This window comes from Haematobia irritans, chromosome 1, assembly GCF_050003625.1.
Source record: "Haematobia irritans isolate KBUSLIRL chromosome 1, ASM5000362v1, whole genome shotgun sequence".
NCBI lineage: Eukaryota > Metazoa > Arthropoda > Insecta > Diptera > Muscidae > Haematobia > Haematobia irritans.
Window position 1 is genome coordinate 121,024,954 of NC_134397.1, and position 17,201 is coordinate 121,042,154.

At 33.2% G+C, this 17,201-nt stretch overlaps 1 protein-coding gene across 1 annotated transcript in view; it reads left to right on the forward strand.

Annotated features, from left to right (window-relative positions):
- Positions 1 to 12,549, forward strand: part of CAH9 (Carbonic anhydrase 9) — a 55,186-nt gene extending 42,637 nt beyond the window's left edge. Inside the window, exons 4-7 of the mRNA XM_075291536.1 lie at positions 3,256 to 3,527; positions 6,269 to 6,419; positions 11,994 to 12,073; positions 12,150 to 12,549. Of these exons, the coding sequence (XP_075147651.1) occupies positions 3,256 to 3,527; positions 6,269 to 6,419; positions 11,994 to 12,073; positions 12,150 to 12,326 (680 nt within the window). The 3' untranslated portion in view covers positions 12,327 to 12,549. The remainder of the gene's footprint in view (positions 1 to 3,255; positions 3,528 to 6,268; positions 6,420 to 11,993; positions 12,074 to 12,149) is intronic.
- The last annotated feature ends 4,652 nt before the right edge of the window (positions 12,550 to 17,201 follow it).

The window sequence follows — 17,201 nt, forward strand, 5'->3', positions numbered from 1 at the left end:
AATCGGGATATCGGTCTATATGTGGGTTATACCAAAACATGGACCGATACTCAACATTTGTGGCACACCTCTTTATGGTCCTAAAATACCTATAAATTTCCAATTTCAGCAAATTGTATATAAACTACCGATTCTATAAACCTAAGATGGGAGATCGGTCTATATGGGGGCTATACAAAAACATGGAACGATACGGACCATTTTCGGCATACCTTTTGATGGTCCTCAAGTACCTCTAGATTTTCAATTTCAGGCAAATTGGATAAAAAGTACGGTTTCTATAAGCCCAAGACCCCAAATCGGGAGGTCGGTTTATATGGGGACCATACCAAAACATGGACCGATGCTCACCATTTTTGGCACACCTCTTTACGGTTCTAAAGTACCTCTTGATTTCCAATTTCAGGTAAATTGGATAAAAACTGCGGTTTCTATAAGCCCATGAAGTAAAATCGGGAGATCGGTCTATATGGGGGCTATACCAAAATATGGACCGATACTCACAATTTTTGGCACACGTATTTGTGGTCCTACAATACCTCTAGATTTCCAATTTCAGGTAAATTGAATAAAAACTGCGGTTTCTATATGGCCAAGAAGTAAAATCGGGAGATCGGTATATATGGGGGCTATACCGAAACATGGACCGATATTCACCATTTTCGGCACACCTTTTGATGGTCCTCAAGTACCTCTAGATTTCCAATTTCAGGCAAATTGGATAAAAACTACGATTTCTATAAGCCCAAGACCCCAAATCGGGAGGTCGGTTTATATGGGGTCTATATCAAAACCTGGACCGATATAGCCCATCTTCGAACTTGACCAGCCTGCAGACAAAAGACGAGTTTGTGCAAAATTTCAGCACGATTGCTTCATTATTGAAGACTGTAGCGTGATTACAACAGACAGACAGACGGACATCGTTATATCAAGAATATATATACTTTATATAGTCGGAAATCGATATTTCGATGTGTTACAAACGGAATGACAAACTTATTATACCCCCGTCACCATTCTATGGTGGTGGGTATAAAAATTAAGAGAACACTCAAAAAAAAGTGAACTCACATCTTCACTAAAGCCAATTTAACTATATTTTAGTTCATGAAATTATTATATTTGGAGAAAGTTTCATTTACTCTAATAATTTTTTGCGTACGTTAGTGAAATGAACTAAAAGACGGGAAAATATTATACGCAAATGAAGTAAAAAATTTTACTAAATTCGTACTTCTCACAAAATAGTTCATTATTTCTTAAAATTTGTAAATTTTACTACAACAGCGTCCATCATGAACTTCGTATGTCACTAAATATATTCTTGCAATTTTGAACTCCAATTTTTTTCTTCAAACTACAAAATTTTCTTTAAAAAGTGAAAAAAATTATTTATGTCTAATAAATTTTCTTGAATTTGTCGAAAAATATTTACTTATTTTTGTGATATCGGCGTGATGCCAGCGCTTGTAATACTGTTTAGTTAAAAATTTCTAAAACTATTCAAAATTTTCTAAAATTAATCAAAAGTTTTCTTCCTGGTGGGTTCACTGTTTTTTCAGTGAAGTAATACACTTTAAAGGAAGGGTTAGGTTAGGTGGCAGCCCGATGTATCAGGCTCACTTAGACTATTCAGTCCATTGTGATACCACATTGGTGAACTTCTCTCTTATCACTGAGTGCTGCACTGAAAAAACAGTGAACCCACCAGGAAAGATAACTTTCGATTAATTTTAGAAAATTTGGAACTTTTTTAGAAAATTTTAACTAAACGGTATTACAAGCGCTGGCATCACTCCGATATGACAAAAATAAGTAAATATTTTTCGACAAATTCAAGAAAATTTATTAGACATAACTAAATTTTTTCAGTAGTTAAAGAAAATTTTGTAGTTTTAAGAGAAATCTTGGAGTTCCAAATTGCAAGAATGTCTTTAGTGACATACGAAGTTCATGATGGACACATTTTTGGTAAAATTTACAAATTTAAAGAAATAATGAACTATTTTGTAAGAAATACGAAATTAGGAAATCTTTATGCTTTATTTGTGTATAACCTTTTCCCGTTTTTTAGTTCATTTAACTAACATACGCAAAAAATTATTTGACTAAAATAAACTTTTTTCAAACATAATGATTCTATGAACTAATATAAAGTTAATATGGCTTTAGTGAAATAGAGAGTTCACTTTTTTTTGAGTGTGCCCGATTCCATGTTAAGCTCAATGACAAGGGACCTCCTTTTTATAGCCGAGTCCGAACAGCATTCCACATTGCAGTGAAACCATTTAGAGAAGCTTTGAAACCCTCAGAAATGTCACCAATTACTGAGGTGGGTTAATTACCGATGAAAAACTTTTTGGTGTTCGGTCGAATCAGGAATCGAACCCACGACCTTGTGTGCGCAAGGAGGGCATGCTAACCATTGCACCACGGTGGCTCCCTAAAGGAAGGGTTACACGTTAAAAAATTGGAATGTTTAATAACTTTTTTTGGCCTTATCTTTTTCATTATGTTGAAAACATTTAATATTAATATATGCTACTTTTAAGAATAAATTTGTTGCACTGAATATAATTTTTTATTCCGAATTGAAATTGGTTTTATATTCATTTCATAAGTTACACTGTCAATTGGTTGTTATCAAATAAAAAATGAAATGTTTGAAAGTAATTTAGTAATTTAGGGAATTTAAAATTTCCTGATTGAGCAATCCAAAAACTGTCCCATTTTATATAATTCAAAATGTAATTTTTGTTTATATATATGGAGCCGGTTTATAGATCTATTTGGATCATTTGATTTAACTGATCGATAAATTAATAAAGATTTTCTACAGAAAATTTTATTCAAATCTATGGTGCACTGTGTTATGTAAACTTCGATCAGGCAGAACTTAGTAACTTTTTTACTTATTTTGTGTTTTGTCAATTGCATTTCAGATGAAACTTAACTCTCTTTGGCATTTGAAATCATTAAACCTCAAAGCTGGTTAAGGAAATTCTTCAAATCACATATGCATGGAATTAATTTACAAAATTAATTTTTCCAATTTACACAATATTCAACTTTTCACACTCGTATCAAAGCTAGTTACATTAAGATGTCGTAACATAGATATTGTCCATATTAACGTAAACCAAAGTTTGTGTTCATTTGATCATTCGCATTTAATTTTCTTATCATTTTCAATCAATACACACAATCACATTCCCAGCCTTTGTAATTCCTTCTCGTATCTAATCCCTGTAGTATCTATTTCCATTCCCAAATTGGATGAGGAAGCAAAGGAGAATGGTGAATTTATGCCTTACATACGTGGAGCCAAGTTACCCGGTGAATTCGAGGTAGAGAGCATACATTTCCATTGGGGCGATAAGAACAATCGTGGCGCAGAGCATGTTGTCAATGACATTCGTTATACCATGGAGATGCACATTGTGCATCGGAATAAGAAATACAAGACTCTGACCGAGGCATTGGACTATGCAGATGGAGGAGCTGTATTGGGATTCTTTTTCAATGTAAGTAAGTCATGCCAACTATGGTAACCAACTTTGGGAAGTACTACAATATGACCAATGATGGGGCTATTTGTATTTGCATTGTAATTCCTTGATATTCTGGTACATCATTTCAAAGAGTTCCTTGAATAATATTTGTTGCTATCATATGCACAGAACAAGAAAACAAGAGCACATTTTAATTAAGAGATACTTGATAACACTAGTTTACACTGAAAATGTACATTTGATGAGAGGTGACTTTTCTTATGTATTTTGATCTGCTCAATTCGAAAATGAAGGTAAAATTTTTTCATGGAACAGTTTTTGAGATATCCCGTTATTATATCTCGAGCCGATTATACCATTGTTGGTACTTGAATGGAAGGTATTGAGATGAACAAACGTGTATAATTGGATCTGTGACAAGTTAAGTGGTTCAAAATATGTCGAGTCATTTTTTTGAAAACTCGTCCTATTTTCATCGATACATTGTGAACCACTTAACTTAATACAGATCCATTTGCACACGTTCGTCATCTCAATACCTTACATTCAAGTACTAACAACGATATAATCGGAAATTTCTAGCTCGACATATAATTTGTTTAGTGACAAAAGGCCGAAAAACTAAAAATAACGGGATATCTCAAAAACTGTTCCATAAAAAAAATTAACCTTCATTTTCGATTTCACCAGATCAAAATACATAAGAAATGTCACCTCTCCTCAAATGTACATGAAAAAACGTTTTATTTTGTAAACTAGTGAAATATTTGCTTTAATTTTTTTTTGAAATTTTATTAAATTTACGACACGAATCTTTGGAATTTGCGGTCCTCCGCCAAAGTCGTATGTCTTTGAAGTAAGGTGAATTTTCCTTAAATTAAAGAAAAACATATTCAATTTGAAGAAATAATATTTAAATTAATTAAAATATTGAATCTTTGGATTAAAGATACTAAATCTTCAAATATTTGGATTTTTATAATTAACATTTATTTGTACCTGAATAATTATTTTAATATATCATCATGAAATCATCCTGATTTTAATTTTATAGAGCTTAGGTCCAAAAAAAGTTTACTTGATTCCAAAGATTTTTGCCCTCTCTTACACTAATAGAAAAAGTTTCGTTATATTAACGAAATGTGTCGTTAAAAGTCGGCCAATGAAACAAATTCAACGAAACGAAACGAAATTTTTCGTTATTATAACGAATTTTCTGTTAATTAACGTGACGTTTCGTACTATTAACGAATATTTTCATTGTATTAATGAAAATGTTTCGTTGTATCAATGAACATTTTTCGTTGGCTGAGTTTTAATGAAATTTTCTTTGTGTGTAAGGATTTTTGTATTCATTCTAGATAATGATGAGATTTCCTAAAAATAAAGACATTATTTCCCGACCTATCTGGCTTTAGATTTAGGACATTTTTCTTAGCTGAAAGACATACGGCTGTAACAGATTTAATAAAAAATTTTTGAAGCAAAGATTACAAATTTTATTTTAATTAAAATTTATTTTTTTAAAGAAATTTGTCCTTATTAATTGTGCACATCCTAAAATTTAGGTTGTGTAATCTTTAATACCACGTATATATTTTTTTCAGTGTATGTAACTCCATAAAAATCATTGGCCAATCCTTAGGGCAAAGTGTAAATCTTTGGATCCAGATATCATTGCGTTTGAGTGTATTAACACACTTTAAGTCAATGATGCATGATCTTCAATAGATAAGATGAGATAAAAAACTTTTGTCCAAAGATATAATTTAAAGTTTATTCCACTCAACTAAGTACCCTGAAAAAATATTGCCCTAATATCAAAGATTATGCAACATAAAATTAGGGTTACGCAATTTGCAGAATATTAAGGACAATTTCTTTAAAATAAAGTAAGGCAATAGCTGATGGCCTTAGCAATCAATGCTACTTTTCTCTTTTTATCATACATTTACTGTATGATTAAAATAAACAATAAATAAATAAGTATGGCAAATTTTCCTTAAAGTAAAGAAAGCCATTTTGGATTTAAAGAAATAATCTTAAAATTAACTGATGTATTCAAATATTGGTCACGACCTATATTAACGATTTTGTATTTTTTTAAAGTGTTTTTGAAAGTAAGAAAACATTTTTTACTTTAAAGTTTCTGCTATAATTTGGATTTTTAAATTGAAATTTATGTGTATGTATATATGTATATGAATATTTTTATTATTGTATCACAAGAAGAAAATGAAGATTCGATTGATCAGGTCTATATACTAACTTTAGTTTTATATAAATTCTTTGAAATAGTGACTTCTCTGGCTAGGGTCAATAAAAATAAAATTAGTATATAGATCTCATTTGTCGAATTTTTATTAATTATTAAAAATTAAAAAAAAAAAATTAAATTTATTAAAGCTACTCACGTACAAATAAATTTCAGTTTACTTTAATGAAAAATCGCCTTAGTTTAAAGACATGCGACTATAACGGAGGGACGGAATTTTTCCAAATTTAATAAAAACAAATTTTGAAGCAAAGATTTTAAACTTTATTTTAATTAAAATTTAATTATTTTAAAGATATTTGTCCTTAATATTTTGTAAACATCCTAAAATTTAAGGTTTCGTAATCTCTAATATCACGTAAATATTTTTTTGTTTAACTTTTCTGTCCTTAAATTTAGGTTGTATGTATTTTTTCTTTCAAATAAATTTAATATTTATCATTTATTTTCTTGTATTTTATGTGAATCTCACTAATAGTTGGATGAAGATGATGACAATGGTTTACTAACAATAGCCCGTCATTTGCATTTGATACCGGATGCTAACAATGAAATTGCATTGAATGTCACTTTCTCTCTGGGATCTCTTATCCGAAGTGTGGATGTGGATAAATTCTATACATACAAAGGTAAGTAAATATCCTGAATTGGCTTAATCAGGTATAATATTAAATCAAATCAAATATTCTATTATTTACTATTTTTCTTATTTATTGATAAACTGCAATTGCAAATAAATAAAATTGATAAAGTCGATTTTTCGACTTTTGGATTTTTTCAAATCTTGAAAAAGTACATTTTTCTTTTAGAAAAAAAAACAACTCACCATTTGAGTTTTACGAATATTGATAAGTCGACTTTTTACGTTGCAACGTTTGACTTTTGATGTATTTCCATCATACAAAGAGCTACAGCAATACTCATAATAAGTTAGCTTGCATCCAAAGATGTTTACTTTCCATTAAAGATTTTCGTATCGATACCGTTTCAAAGATGCAGTTCCTATAAAATAGAGACAGTTTGAGGACCTATCTAGCTTTTAAATTATGGCCAATCAAATTTAAAATGGGATACTGATCTCATTTATTGAATATTCATTTTCTATTTGAAATTAAAATTCGCATATACCCCATTTTAATGAAGGTCCGTTAGCTACCAAACTTTTAAGCCAAATGTACCTATTTATTTCATATGCCAGTTAGTAACGTAACTGATGCATTTTTACACCCTAAACCACATAGTGGCCAGGGTATAATAAGTTTGATCGGCCAAAAATGTGCCTGCCAGAAATATTGATTTTAGACCCCATAAAATATATACCGATCGACTCAGAATCACCTCCTGAGTCAATCTAGCGCTTGGTGTCCGTCCGTCTGTCCAAGTATTTGTTGTTCACAGGATTCCGGTCGCAATTATTAACCGATTTGGGTGAAATTTGGTACAGGGTGTTTTTTGGGCACAAGGACGAACGCTATTGAATTTGGAAAAAATCCGATCAAATTTAGATATAGCTCCCATATATATGTATCGCCCGATTTCGATAAATGGAGTCACGTTGCGCTTTTTTACAAACCGATCGTCATCAAATTTTACACATAGTTTTTCATCACCCTTTAAGTCTGCAAAATTTCATCGAAATCGGTTCAGATTTAGATATAGCTCCCATATATATGTATCACCAAGGTTGGCTAAATGTAATCTTCTACAGCACTAACTGTATGTGCAAAATTTCATCGAAATCGGTTCAAATTTAGATATAGCTCCCATATATATGTATCGCCCGATTTTGAAAAATTGCCCCTAATAACCTTATTTTTGACCATAGGGGCCTCATTTATTAACTGATCGTTCTCAAATTTTACACAAATTGACCTTCTGTGGTATCAATCATACCTGCAAAATATTATACAAATTGGTTCAGATTTAGATATAGGTCCCATATATATGCATCGCTCGATTTTGTCACATTTGGCTATAATACTCTTATTTATTAACCTATGTTAAAGAGTGATACGGTCAAAATTTGGTCAAGGGAAAACGCGTGTAAATCGGTGAAATCGTTTATTTAAAAAATCAAATTAAATTTCTTTTTCAAGTTCACTTAGTATAAAATTCAGGAAAAACATTCAGTTAGGCTTTCGCTTTTCCAAATCCGAATTGCCGGGCCTCACGCTTGACACCTGCCATCAGATTTTGTACAGCCACCTTGTCCACCTTCTTCGCCGCAGAAAGCCAGTTTGCCTTGAACTGCTGCTCGTCCTTAGCAGTTTTTTTGGTTCCGCTTGACAATAGCCTAGTATTTCTCAATTGGGCGGAGCTCTGGCGTGTTGGGAGGGTTCTTGTCCTTGGGAACCAACTGCGCGTTGTTGGCGGCGTACCACTCCATGGCCTTTTTACCGTAATGGCAAGATGCCAAATCCGGCCAAAACAGTACGGAACAACCGTGTTTCTTCAGGAAAGGCAGCAGACGTTTATTCAAACACTCTTTCACGTAAATTTCTTGGTTGACAGTCCCGGAAGCTATGAAAATGCTGCTTTTCAAGCCACAGGTACAGATGGCTTGCTAAACCAGATATTTCTTTGCGAACTTTGACAGTTTTATGTGCTTAAAAATATCTGCTACCTTTCCCCTTCCTTTTGCCGTATAAAACTCCTGTCCCGGAAGCTTCTTGTAGTCGGCTTTGACGTAGGTTTCGTCGTCTATTACCACGCAGTCAAACTTCGTCAGCATCGTCGTGTGTAGCCTCCGGGATCGCGCTTTGGCCGTCGTATTTTGTTTATCATCGCGATTTGGAGTCATTACCTTCTTGTAAGTCGATAGTCCGGCTCGTTTTTTGGCTCGATACACGGTTGTAGACGATACACCCAGCTTATTTGCGGCATCTCGGAGAGAGAGGTTAGGGTTTCGCTTGAAACTACCGGCAACTCTCTTTGTCGTCTCAGCGGCTTCCGGTTTTCGATTTCCCCCCGATCCAGACTTCCTGGCTGTCGACAAACGTTCCCCAAACACTTTAATTACATTTGTAACGGTTGATTTGGCAACTTTTAGCGATTTTGCCAGCTTTGCGTGCGAGTAGCTCGGATTTTCGCGATGCGCGAGCAAAATTTTGATACGCTGTTCTTCTTGCTTGGACGGCATTTTGACAACTGAAGAGTGAATTCCAAAATCAAAATAGGAGCAACATTCTACACACACACACCTTCAAAATGAGGGGTGTTCAGGTTTTTTAAATGCAAAATTGAAAGAAATACGTCAAGTTTATATTGACCAAATTTTGACCGTATCACCCTTTATTCAATTTTCAAATTTTGATGTACTAGCTGATCGTATTTAGACTTACATGTAGCTCTTACATAAATCTATGGCCCTAGTTGCAGAAATTTGAATTTATTACCCACAACTAATTGGCCGATTTCCTCTTTTTTTAATAATGGACTCAATATTAGTGGCATACTATATCTTTTGGTGCAAAATAAACTATAGCTCCTAATATTAGACATTTCTGCTCAGATTGTGACAAGACACCCATAAACATGTACCCCCCCTTTATGTACACCAAAACCTATACCAATGATACCCCACAAAAGCTTATGTTTACTACTTCAGTAGGGGTGGTTTAGGGTCTGATATAGTCGGCCCCGCCCGACTTTCTACTTTACTTACTTGTTTCATTTAATGTTAACAGGAGGGAATATATTTCCATTTTACTTTCTGTTAACTGGTAGTTAAAGCCTAACGGAGCTGCATGAAAATAGCCCTATAAGTCCAAATTGTAACAAAATCCTTCAAAAAAACTTTAAAGATTCATTGTATCTGTTAATTAATGTTAATCTAAATCAATATTGTTATACCCTCCACCATAGGATGGGGGGTATATTAACTTTGTCATTCCGTTTGTAACACATCGAAATATTGATCTAAGACCCCATAAAGTATATATATTCTGGGTCGTGGTGAAATTCTGAGTCGATCTGAGCATGTCCGTCCGTCCGTCCGTCTGTTGAAATCACGCTAACTTCCGAACGAAACAAGCTATAGACTTGAAACTTGGCACAAGTAGTTGTTATTGATGTAGGTCGGATGGTATTGCAAATGGGCCATATCGGTCCACTTTTACGTATAGCCCCCATATAAACGGACCCCCAAATTTGGCTTGCGAGGCCTCTAAGAGAAGCAAATTTCATCCGATCCGGTTGAAATTTTGTGCATGGTGTTAGTATATGGTCTCTAACAACCATGCAAAAATTGGTGTACATCGGTCCATAATTATATATAGCCCCTATATAAACCGATCCCCCGATTTGGCTTGCGGAGCCTCTAAGAGAAGCAAATTGCATCCGATCCGGCTGAAATTTGGTACATGGTGTTGGTATATGGTCTCTAACAACCGTGCAAAAATTGGTCCACATCGGTCTATAATTATATATAGCCCCCATATAAACCGATCCCCCGATTTGGCTTGCGGAGCCTCTAAGACATGCAAATTTCATCCGATCCGGCTGAAATTTGGACATGATGTTAGTATGTGGTCTCTAATGACCATGATAAAATTGGTCCATATCGGTCCATAATTATATATAGCCCCCATATAAACCGATCACCAGATTTGACCTCCGGAGCCTCTTGGAAGACCAAAATTCATCTGATTCAATTGAAATTTGGTATGTGATGTTAATATATGGCCTCAAACACCCATGCAAAAATTGGTCGATATTGGTCCATAATTATATATAGGCCCCATATAAACCGATCCCCAGATTTGACCTCCGGAGCATCTTGGAAGAGCAAAATTCTTCCCATTCGGTTGAAATTTGGTACGTGATGTTAGTATATGGTATCCAACAACCATGCAGGAATTAGTTCCTATCAGTCCATAATTATATATAGCTCCCATATAAACCGATCGCCAGATTTGACCTCCGGTGCCTTTTTGAGAAGCAAAATTCATCCGATCTGGTTGAAATTTGGTACGTGGTGGTAGTATATGATATTTAACAACCATGCCAAAAGTGGTCCATATCAGTCCATAATCATTTATAGCCCCCATATAAACCGATCCCGAGATTTGGTTTTGGAGCCTCTTGGAGGAGCAAATTTCATCCGAGTGAGTTGAAATTTGCGGATGACAGTCTTTCGTAGAAGTTTCTACGCAATCCATGGTGGAGGGTACATAAGATTCGGCCTGGCCGAACTTACGGCCGTATATACTTGTTGTATCTTAACTACAAAGTAAAAAACGTTTAAAACTAATAGATGTTTCGATACTTTATTTTAAAGACGGGTTTGAAGGACTTTGATGGCACGCGAAGAAAAAAAGGCGGAAAAACGAATAAACTAAATGTTGTTTCCTACACACAAAGAAAATTTCATTAAAATTCAGCCAACGAAAAATTTTCATTGATATAACGTAACAATTTCATTAATAGAATGAAAATATTCGTTAATAGAAACGTTACGTTGATTTACAGAAAATTCGTTATAATAACGAAAAATTTTGTTGTATTAACGAATTTGTTGCATTGGCTTACTTTTAACGACACATTTCGTTAATATAATGAAACTTTTTCTATTAGTGTACATTAAAAGCCTAACTGGCATCTTTGGCTCGGAACCAGTACCAAAATCCTTAATGGAAGGTAAGGATTCATTCAAGTAGAAGATTTTTGAAAGTACACCACCCTTCCGAAATTTATTTTTCAATATTTGTTCGTTTGTTTTTAGTCTGGAAATACACACAAAGAAAATTTCATTAAAATTGAGCCAACGAAACATTTTCATTGATATAACGAAAAATTTTCGTTAATACAATGAAAATATTCGTTAATAGTACGAAACGTTACGTTGATTAACAGAAAATTCATCAGAATAACGAAAAATTACGTTGTATTAACGAATTTGTTTCATTGGCTCACTTTTAATGACACATTTCGTTAATATAACGAAACTTTTTCTATTAGTGTATATTTACGGTTTGATTTTGTTGAGTAATGGTAATTTTATATTTTCTAGGAATGATTGATAGGTGGTATGTACAAACACGTTTGTTCTTAGAAAATTAGATAATAAAACTACCAAATTGAACTCTCCCACAATTTCTTATCGTAATTATGTCTACTTAATTTCCATTCAATAAATCATTAAATCATTTTATGACAAACCCCACTATGGACAATACTAATGAAACGTTACGATTTCTTTCAAGGTTCTCTAACTACACCACCATGTTCAGAGGCCATAACATGGGTATTATATCCCGATCCCATACCCATATCACCAAAACAGGTAAAGTAGTTGTCATTCATAGTGGTCAATGAACTTGTTGTGCATTGTTGTTGGTTCTCACGATATTTTTTTTCAGATTTCCCGTTTCCGCCAATTGGCCGATGTTCAGGAGGGGGCTTTAGTGGACAACTATCGTCAGTTACAACCATTGGGAAATCGTCGAATTTTCTGGCGAGTGGGTAATAGTCATCATACTCCAATAAGTGCTTTGGCATCGGAAGTTGATTACCGAAAATGGGATTGGTTCAATTGAGATCTTTACTCTTTCGATTAGAGAACATCATTGAAACAATAAAACTGAATAAGTTGGGTCTGATTATTCCCAAGACCATAAAAGTGGATTTATATGCATTTACTGATTAATATTTATAATACATATTTAATTACCACTCATCTACCTTATCTATATTTCCGAACCAATATTTCAATTTTTATGAAATAGTTAATAAAATAATTTCCTCTTATATTTTTTGGAATTACATTGTGTGTGTGAGAGAGAATTACTTTCTAGAGGTTTTATTCGTACCGCTTCGATTAAGGAATACAGTGTGGTTGATATGCACCGCAACCAATACATGGTTGCTATTATTTTTAAACTACTCGTCTGACAGATTTATATCAGTGACAGTTTAGTTTATTATTAAGTCTGATTTTTAGCCAATTTAATTAAATAAATAGTAATTAAAACCAGGGATCCGGAGCGGTCCATTTTTTTCGCTCCGCTCCGCTCCTCTTCGAGAAAATTATAGTACAAACATTGTATTATTTGTTCAATTGAGTTTTATTTTATTTAGAAAAATCGGGCGGTACATATATGGGAGCTATAGCTAAATCTGAACCGATTTCGATGATTTTTTGCACATATAGTTAGTGCTATAGAAGATTACATTTCGCCAACTTTGAGTAAGATCGGTTGATAAATAAAGGTTTATGACCTAATTTGACAAAATCGGGCGATACATATATATGGGACCTATATATCTAAATCTGAACCGATTTCGATGAAATTTTCAGACTTAAAGGGTGATACAGAAGATTATTTTGTGCTAAATTTGACGACGATCGGTTAGTAAAAAAAGTGCAACGTGACCCCATTTGTCGAAATCGGGCAATACATATATATGGGAGCTATATCTAAATTCTTCCAAATTCAATAACGTTCGTCCTTGTGCCCAAAAAAAACTCCCTGTGCCAAATTTCATCAAAATCGGTTAATAATTGCGACCGAAATCCTGTGAACAACAAATACATGGACAGACGGACGGATGGACGGACGGACGCCAAGCGCTAAATCGACTCAGGAAGTGATTCTGAGTCGATCGGTATATATTTTACGTGGTCTAAAAGCAATATTTCTTGTAGGCACATTTTTTGGCAGATCAAACTTATTATACCCTAACCACTATGTGGTTTAGGGTATAATGACTTTAAAACAATGTGTTGAAATATTTTATTAATTTTGAAGATTTTTTCAGAAATATTAAATCCATTTTGACTTCATTAAAACGAAATTTGCATTCATGTTAGGATACACATTTTTATGTCGAATCACTTAGCTATAAGGATAAACAGACTTCATTGAAAAGTTTAGAGACTTTTAGACAAGGAAAAACTTTTTTTCAGAGAAATACGTCTTCTATTCTAAGCAAAATTCGTATTCGTATTTTAAGCATGTGAAATATTTGGCCTCCCGACAATATTCTTTGCGGTGCACCATCTACTATTTAATATGTGATAGAAACCAAATTTATGAAAATGGACCAAAATGGACCAAATTCTGTTTGGTCTGACCATCGGACCAAATTTAAAAATTAGAAATCTTTTGGACCAATTTTGGTCCGATTGGACCAATTTTGGTCCGATCGGACCAAAACGGCAACGCTGATTGGAATTGAAAGTCTATACACAGAGTAGAAGTAACTACTCTCCGAAAGTTTTTTTTTTGTTTTGCAACAGACGTAGAGAAGAGGTTTTGTTATATTTGTAATGTGTGTGTGTATGTTTATGTTTGCAACAACCTCCATCGACATCAGTCCGTGGTATACCTACGAATATTCTTACTCAGATCTAGTGTTACCTAATTTCGCTTTTTTCCCCTTTATTGTATAATAAATGTATATGTGCACATTTTTCAACCAAAATTGAAACTATCCATAATTTTAATTAAATTTTCGAGAACTAATATCAGAAATAAGAGAATGCTAGGATATAGTACAATAGTAAAGCAAATGTGAATGAAAAAAAGCATGCCCGGTTCCAAAGATGTTGTCTTTACTTTAACAGTTTGGGTATTAATTCCGAGCCAAAGAAGCGGAGAATACAAGTAAGGATACTTTAAAGACGTAATTCTCTTTTAAATTTGGGGGTTATGTACTTGCTTCTAGGAAGCAAATGTTAATTTTTCATTTTTTTAGATTTTTTCGTCAGTTGTTATCAAAATCCTTTAAAAACGAGTTAACGAGTTATTTTTTTTTTTTTTCATATTAAGACTCGACTTCCAGTAGAAATTATGCTATGTTTTGTAATGTACGCGAATGATATTCGCTGTTGATGCACATTTTTTAATACTTAGGAAGCATCCTGAATCTTGGTGTGAGGTAGGACTGCGGGAGCCTTTGATTCCGCTAGCTTCAATCGTTGGGGAGGGTTCGGTCCTTCTCAAGCCAATGCATGTTACCATCACAGTTATTTTAATAGACTCCCTATTTATTTAACCCCAATCAGTTTAATAAAAATTGAACCAGAAACTACAAATGAAATACAACAAAAACTCCAGAAGAGAAACCCCACTGGAATGGATAATGATTATGTATGTGCTATTAAAATGCCGCGGTAAAAATCTTTCTCGGATGTTCTGAGAAAGTGCCTCAAAACCCACGCCAGCCTTCGTCTTAATTTGGCTATTTTATTAAGACCCCAAAACAAAATCTAAATTACTCCAATTTATATAACCATCCCTTTTAATAGGAAAACGTCCCTTAACCTTTTACCAATTCATAATTGAATAGAACTCAAATTATTTTCAATATATATATTCATTCAAAAAGTTTATTAATAATTCACTAATATAAATATAATTCCTTAACATCCTTAGTAGATTTATGAAAAAAATATATAGAAATGTATACTAAACAAAACAGGAAAAAAGGATAATTCAAAAACATACGTATGCGTTTTTTTGCGAACCTCAAAAGGTTAATCAATTTTAATTTTATACGAAATAATCATGAGGAAAGAAAAAAAACCAAAACAAATAGTCAATAATATCAATTCAGATACTTGAGAGATACAGAGAGAGCGAGAGATCACATATAAATAATAAGAATAACAAAAAATATGAAATTTAACAATTATAGTAAATCATAGCAACAAAACAGCATTGTGATATTTTCTTGTGCTCTTCTCTCTGGCTCTCCAAAGCATGTGAGTACGATATAAAGAATGCAAGAAAACAATAATGAATGAAAGTTGTAAAAACTTACCACCACTCCTCGATCCGTTGAAGGCCTTCACTCTGATCTGGATGCTGGTTGATATTATTGTTGATTTGTTATGAACCACATTTGTTTACAAACGTAGCGTAAATAAAATGATATAAAATTATGTTCTGCATTCATTGATACCTTTGTTTTGTAGCATGCGACAAATATTATTTTTTCTTGATGCAAATTAAATTGTTATGTTTTGAATTATTACTCTTGACGAAATTTACGAATTTTGAGAATTTTTCTCGCCACGAAACTACAGATTATAAATATTTAGCATTTTAGCATTTTAACATTTTAACAATAGATACACAGTGTATCAACCAACTCTATGTAATGAGGTGTTACTTAAAAAAAATTGTAGTCTAATGTCGGATTTGTTTGCAAGAAAAAAATAAACTGAATTTCCATTTTTTTTCTCCTTAAAAAAAATATTTTTTAACTTTGATAATTGAAGCAATAGAATTGAGCGAAATTGATGTAATTCTCAATTATCATTTGGATTTTCAAAATCATTTTAAATTTATAATATTATTTCAAGGCGATTGATTTTTCTTTTTGTGTATCAATTATAAAATTTTAAATAGTTAATTGGACGTATTGGAAAAAGTTAATTTTGATCGTAACTTTAAATGAACTTCTTCCCATTCTAAATTCTAATAATTTTTAGGGTTTAGATTTATGTTCTGTTAGTTCCTTTTATGGAAAATGTTTGCAATGCATGCTGAAATCAAGATTGTTTGCATGCTGTGTCCAGTAACGTGGCTTGAAAAATTATGATTGGAAAAAAATGTGTAATGTTGGAAAAATTTTAAGACGATGGGTCCATTCTGTTGTTGTGGGAAAATGTTTCCCCGACTCTATGGGATAAAATTGGTTCACACTGGTGTACTGGAATTGGTCCAAATAAAGGTAATTATTTTCTAATTGAGTGTATAATCGCAAGGCGTCAATTCAAATCAAAGTTTATGGTTGAAGGCACTAAATCTTCTGGTATTTCGGGATGAACGGTTACTCCAAGGCTGGGAGATGTCTCAAAAAAAACGTTTCGATCCACTACTACCCTGTGGGTAGAGTGATCGGAAATTCGTATGTTGCAGTTCGGAAAACTTGAAAAATGTTTGATGACTGTCATCCAGGGACAAAAGTGGGGACGGGTAGAAAACGTGTTCCCTTGGTGTATAATCTGGAAATTATTTTCAGCCAATCACATATTTGTCCACCAAAAATTCTATTAAAATGGTTTTTACCTTTGAAATTCTTATATTGAGGCTCAGGATGGTATTGAAAATTTATAAATATGTTGTCAGACTATATTTTGTTTTATGGATTTCAGATATCCACTTGGATATAATTCTCTTGTCTTTTTCTTACAGTAGACGATCTTGTTCTCTTCGACGTTTTTCAGGAAATAGAACCTGAATTTGGCTGCAGATTGGTGACAAGCCTGAGTTTTCTCAACCAGAGCAAAGCAAAATGTCAAATTTATAAAAAAGCAGAATATTTGCGAGAGCTTTTCCGCATTGCCAATTTAGTCAAATCGGGCTCAAATATTTCTGGCCAACAAAAGTATCTAGTATGTGGCAAATTTTTATGAATGGCAAATTTGCTATAAAATTTGCATTATTCCCAAGAAATTTCAT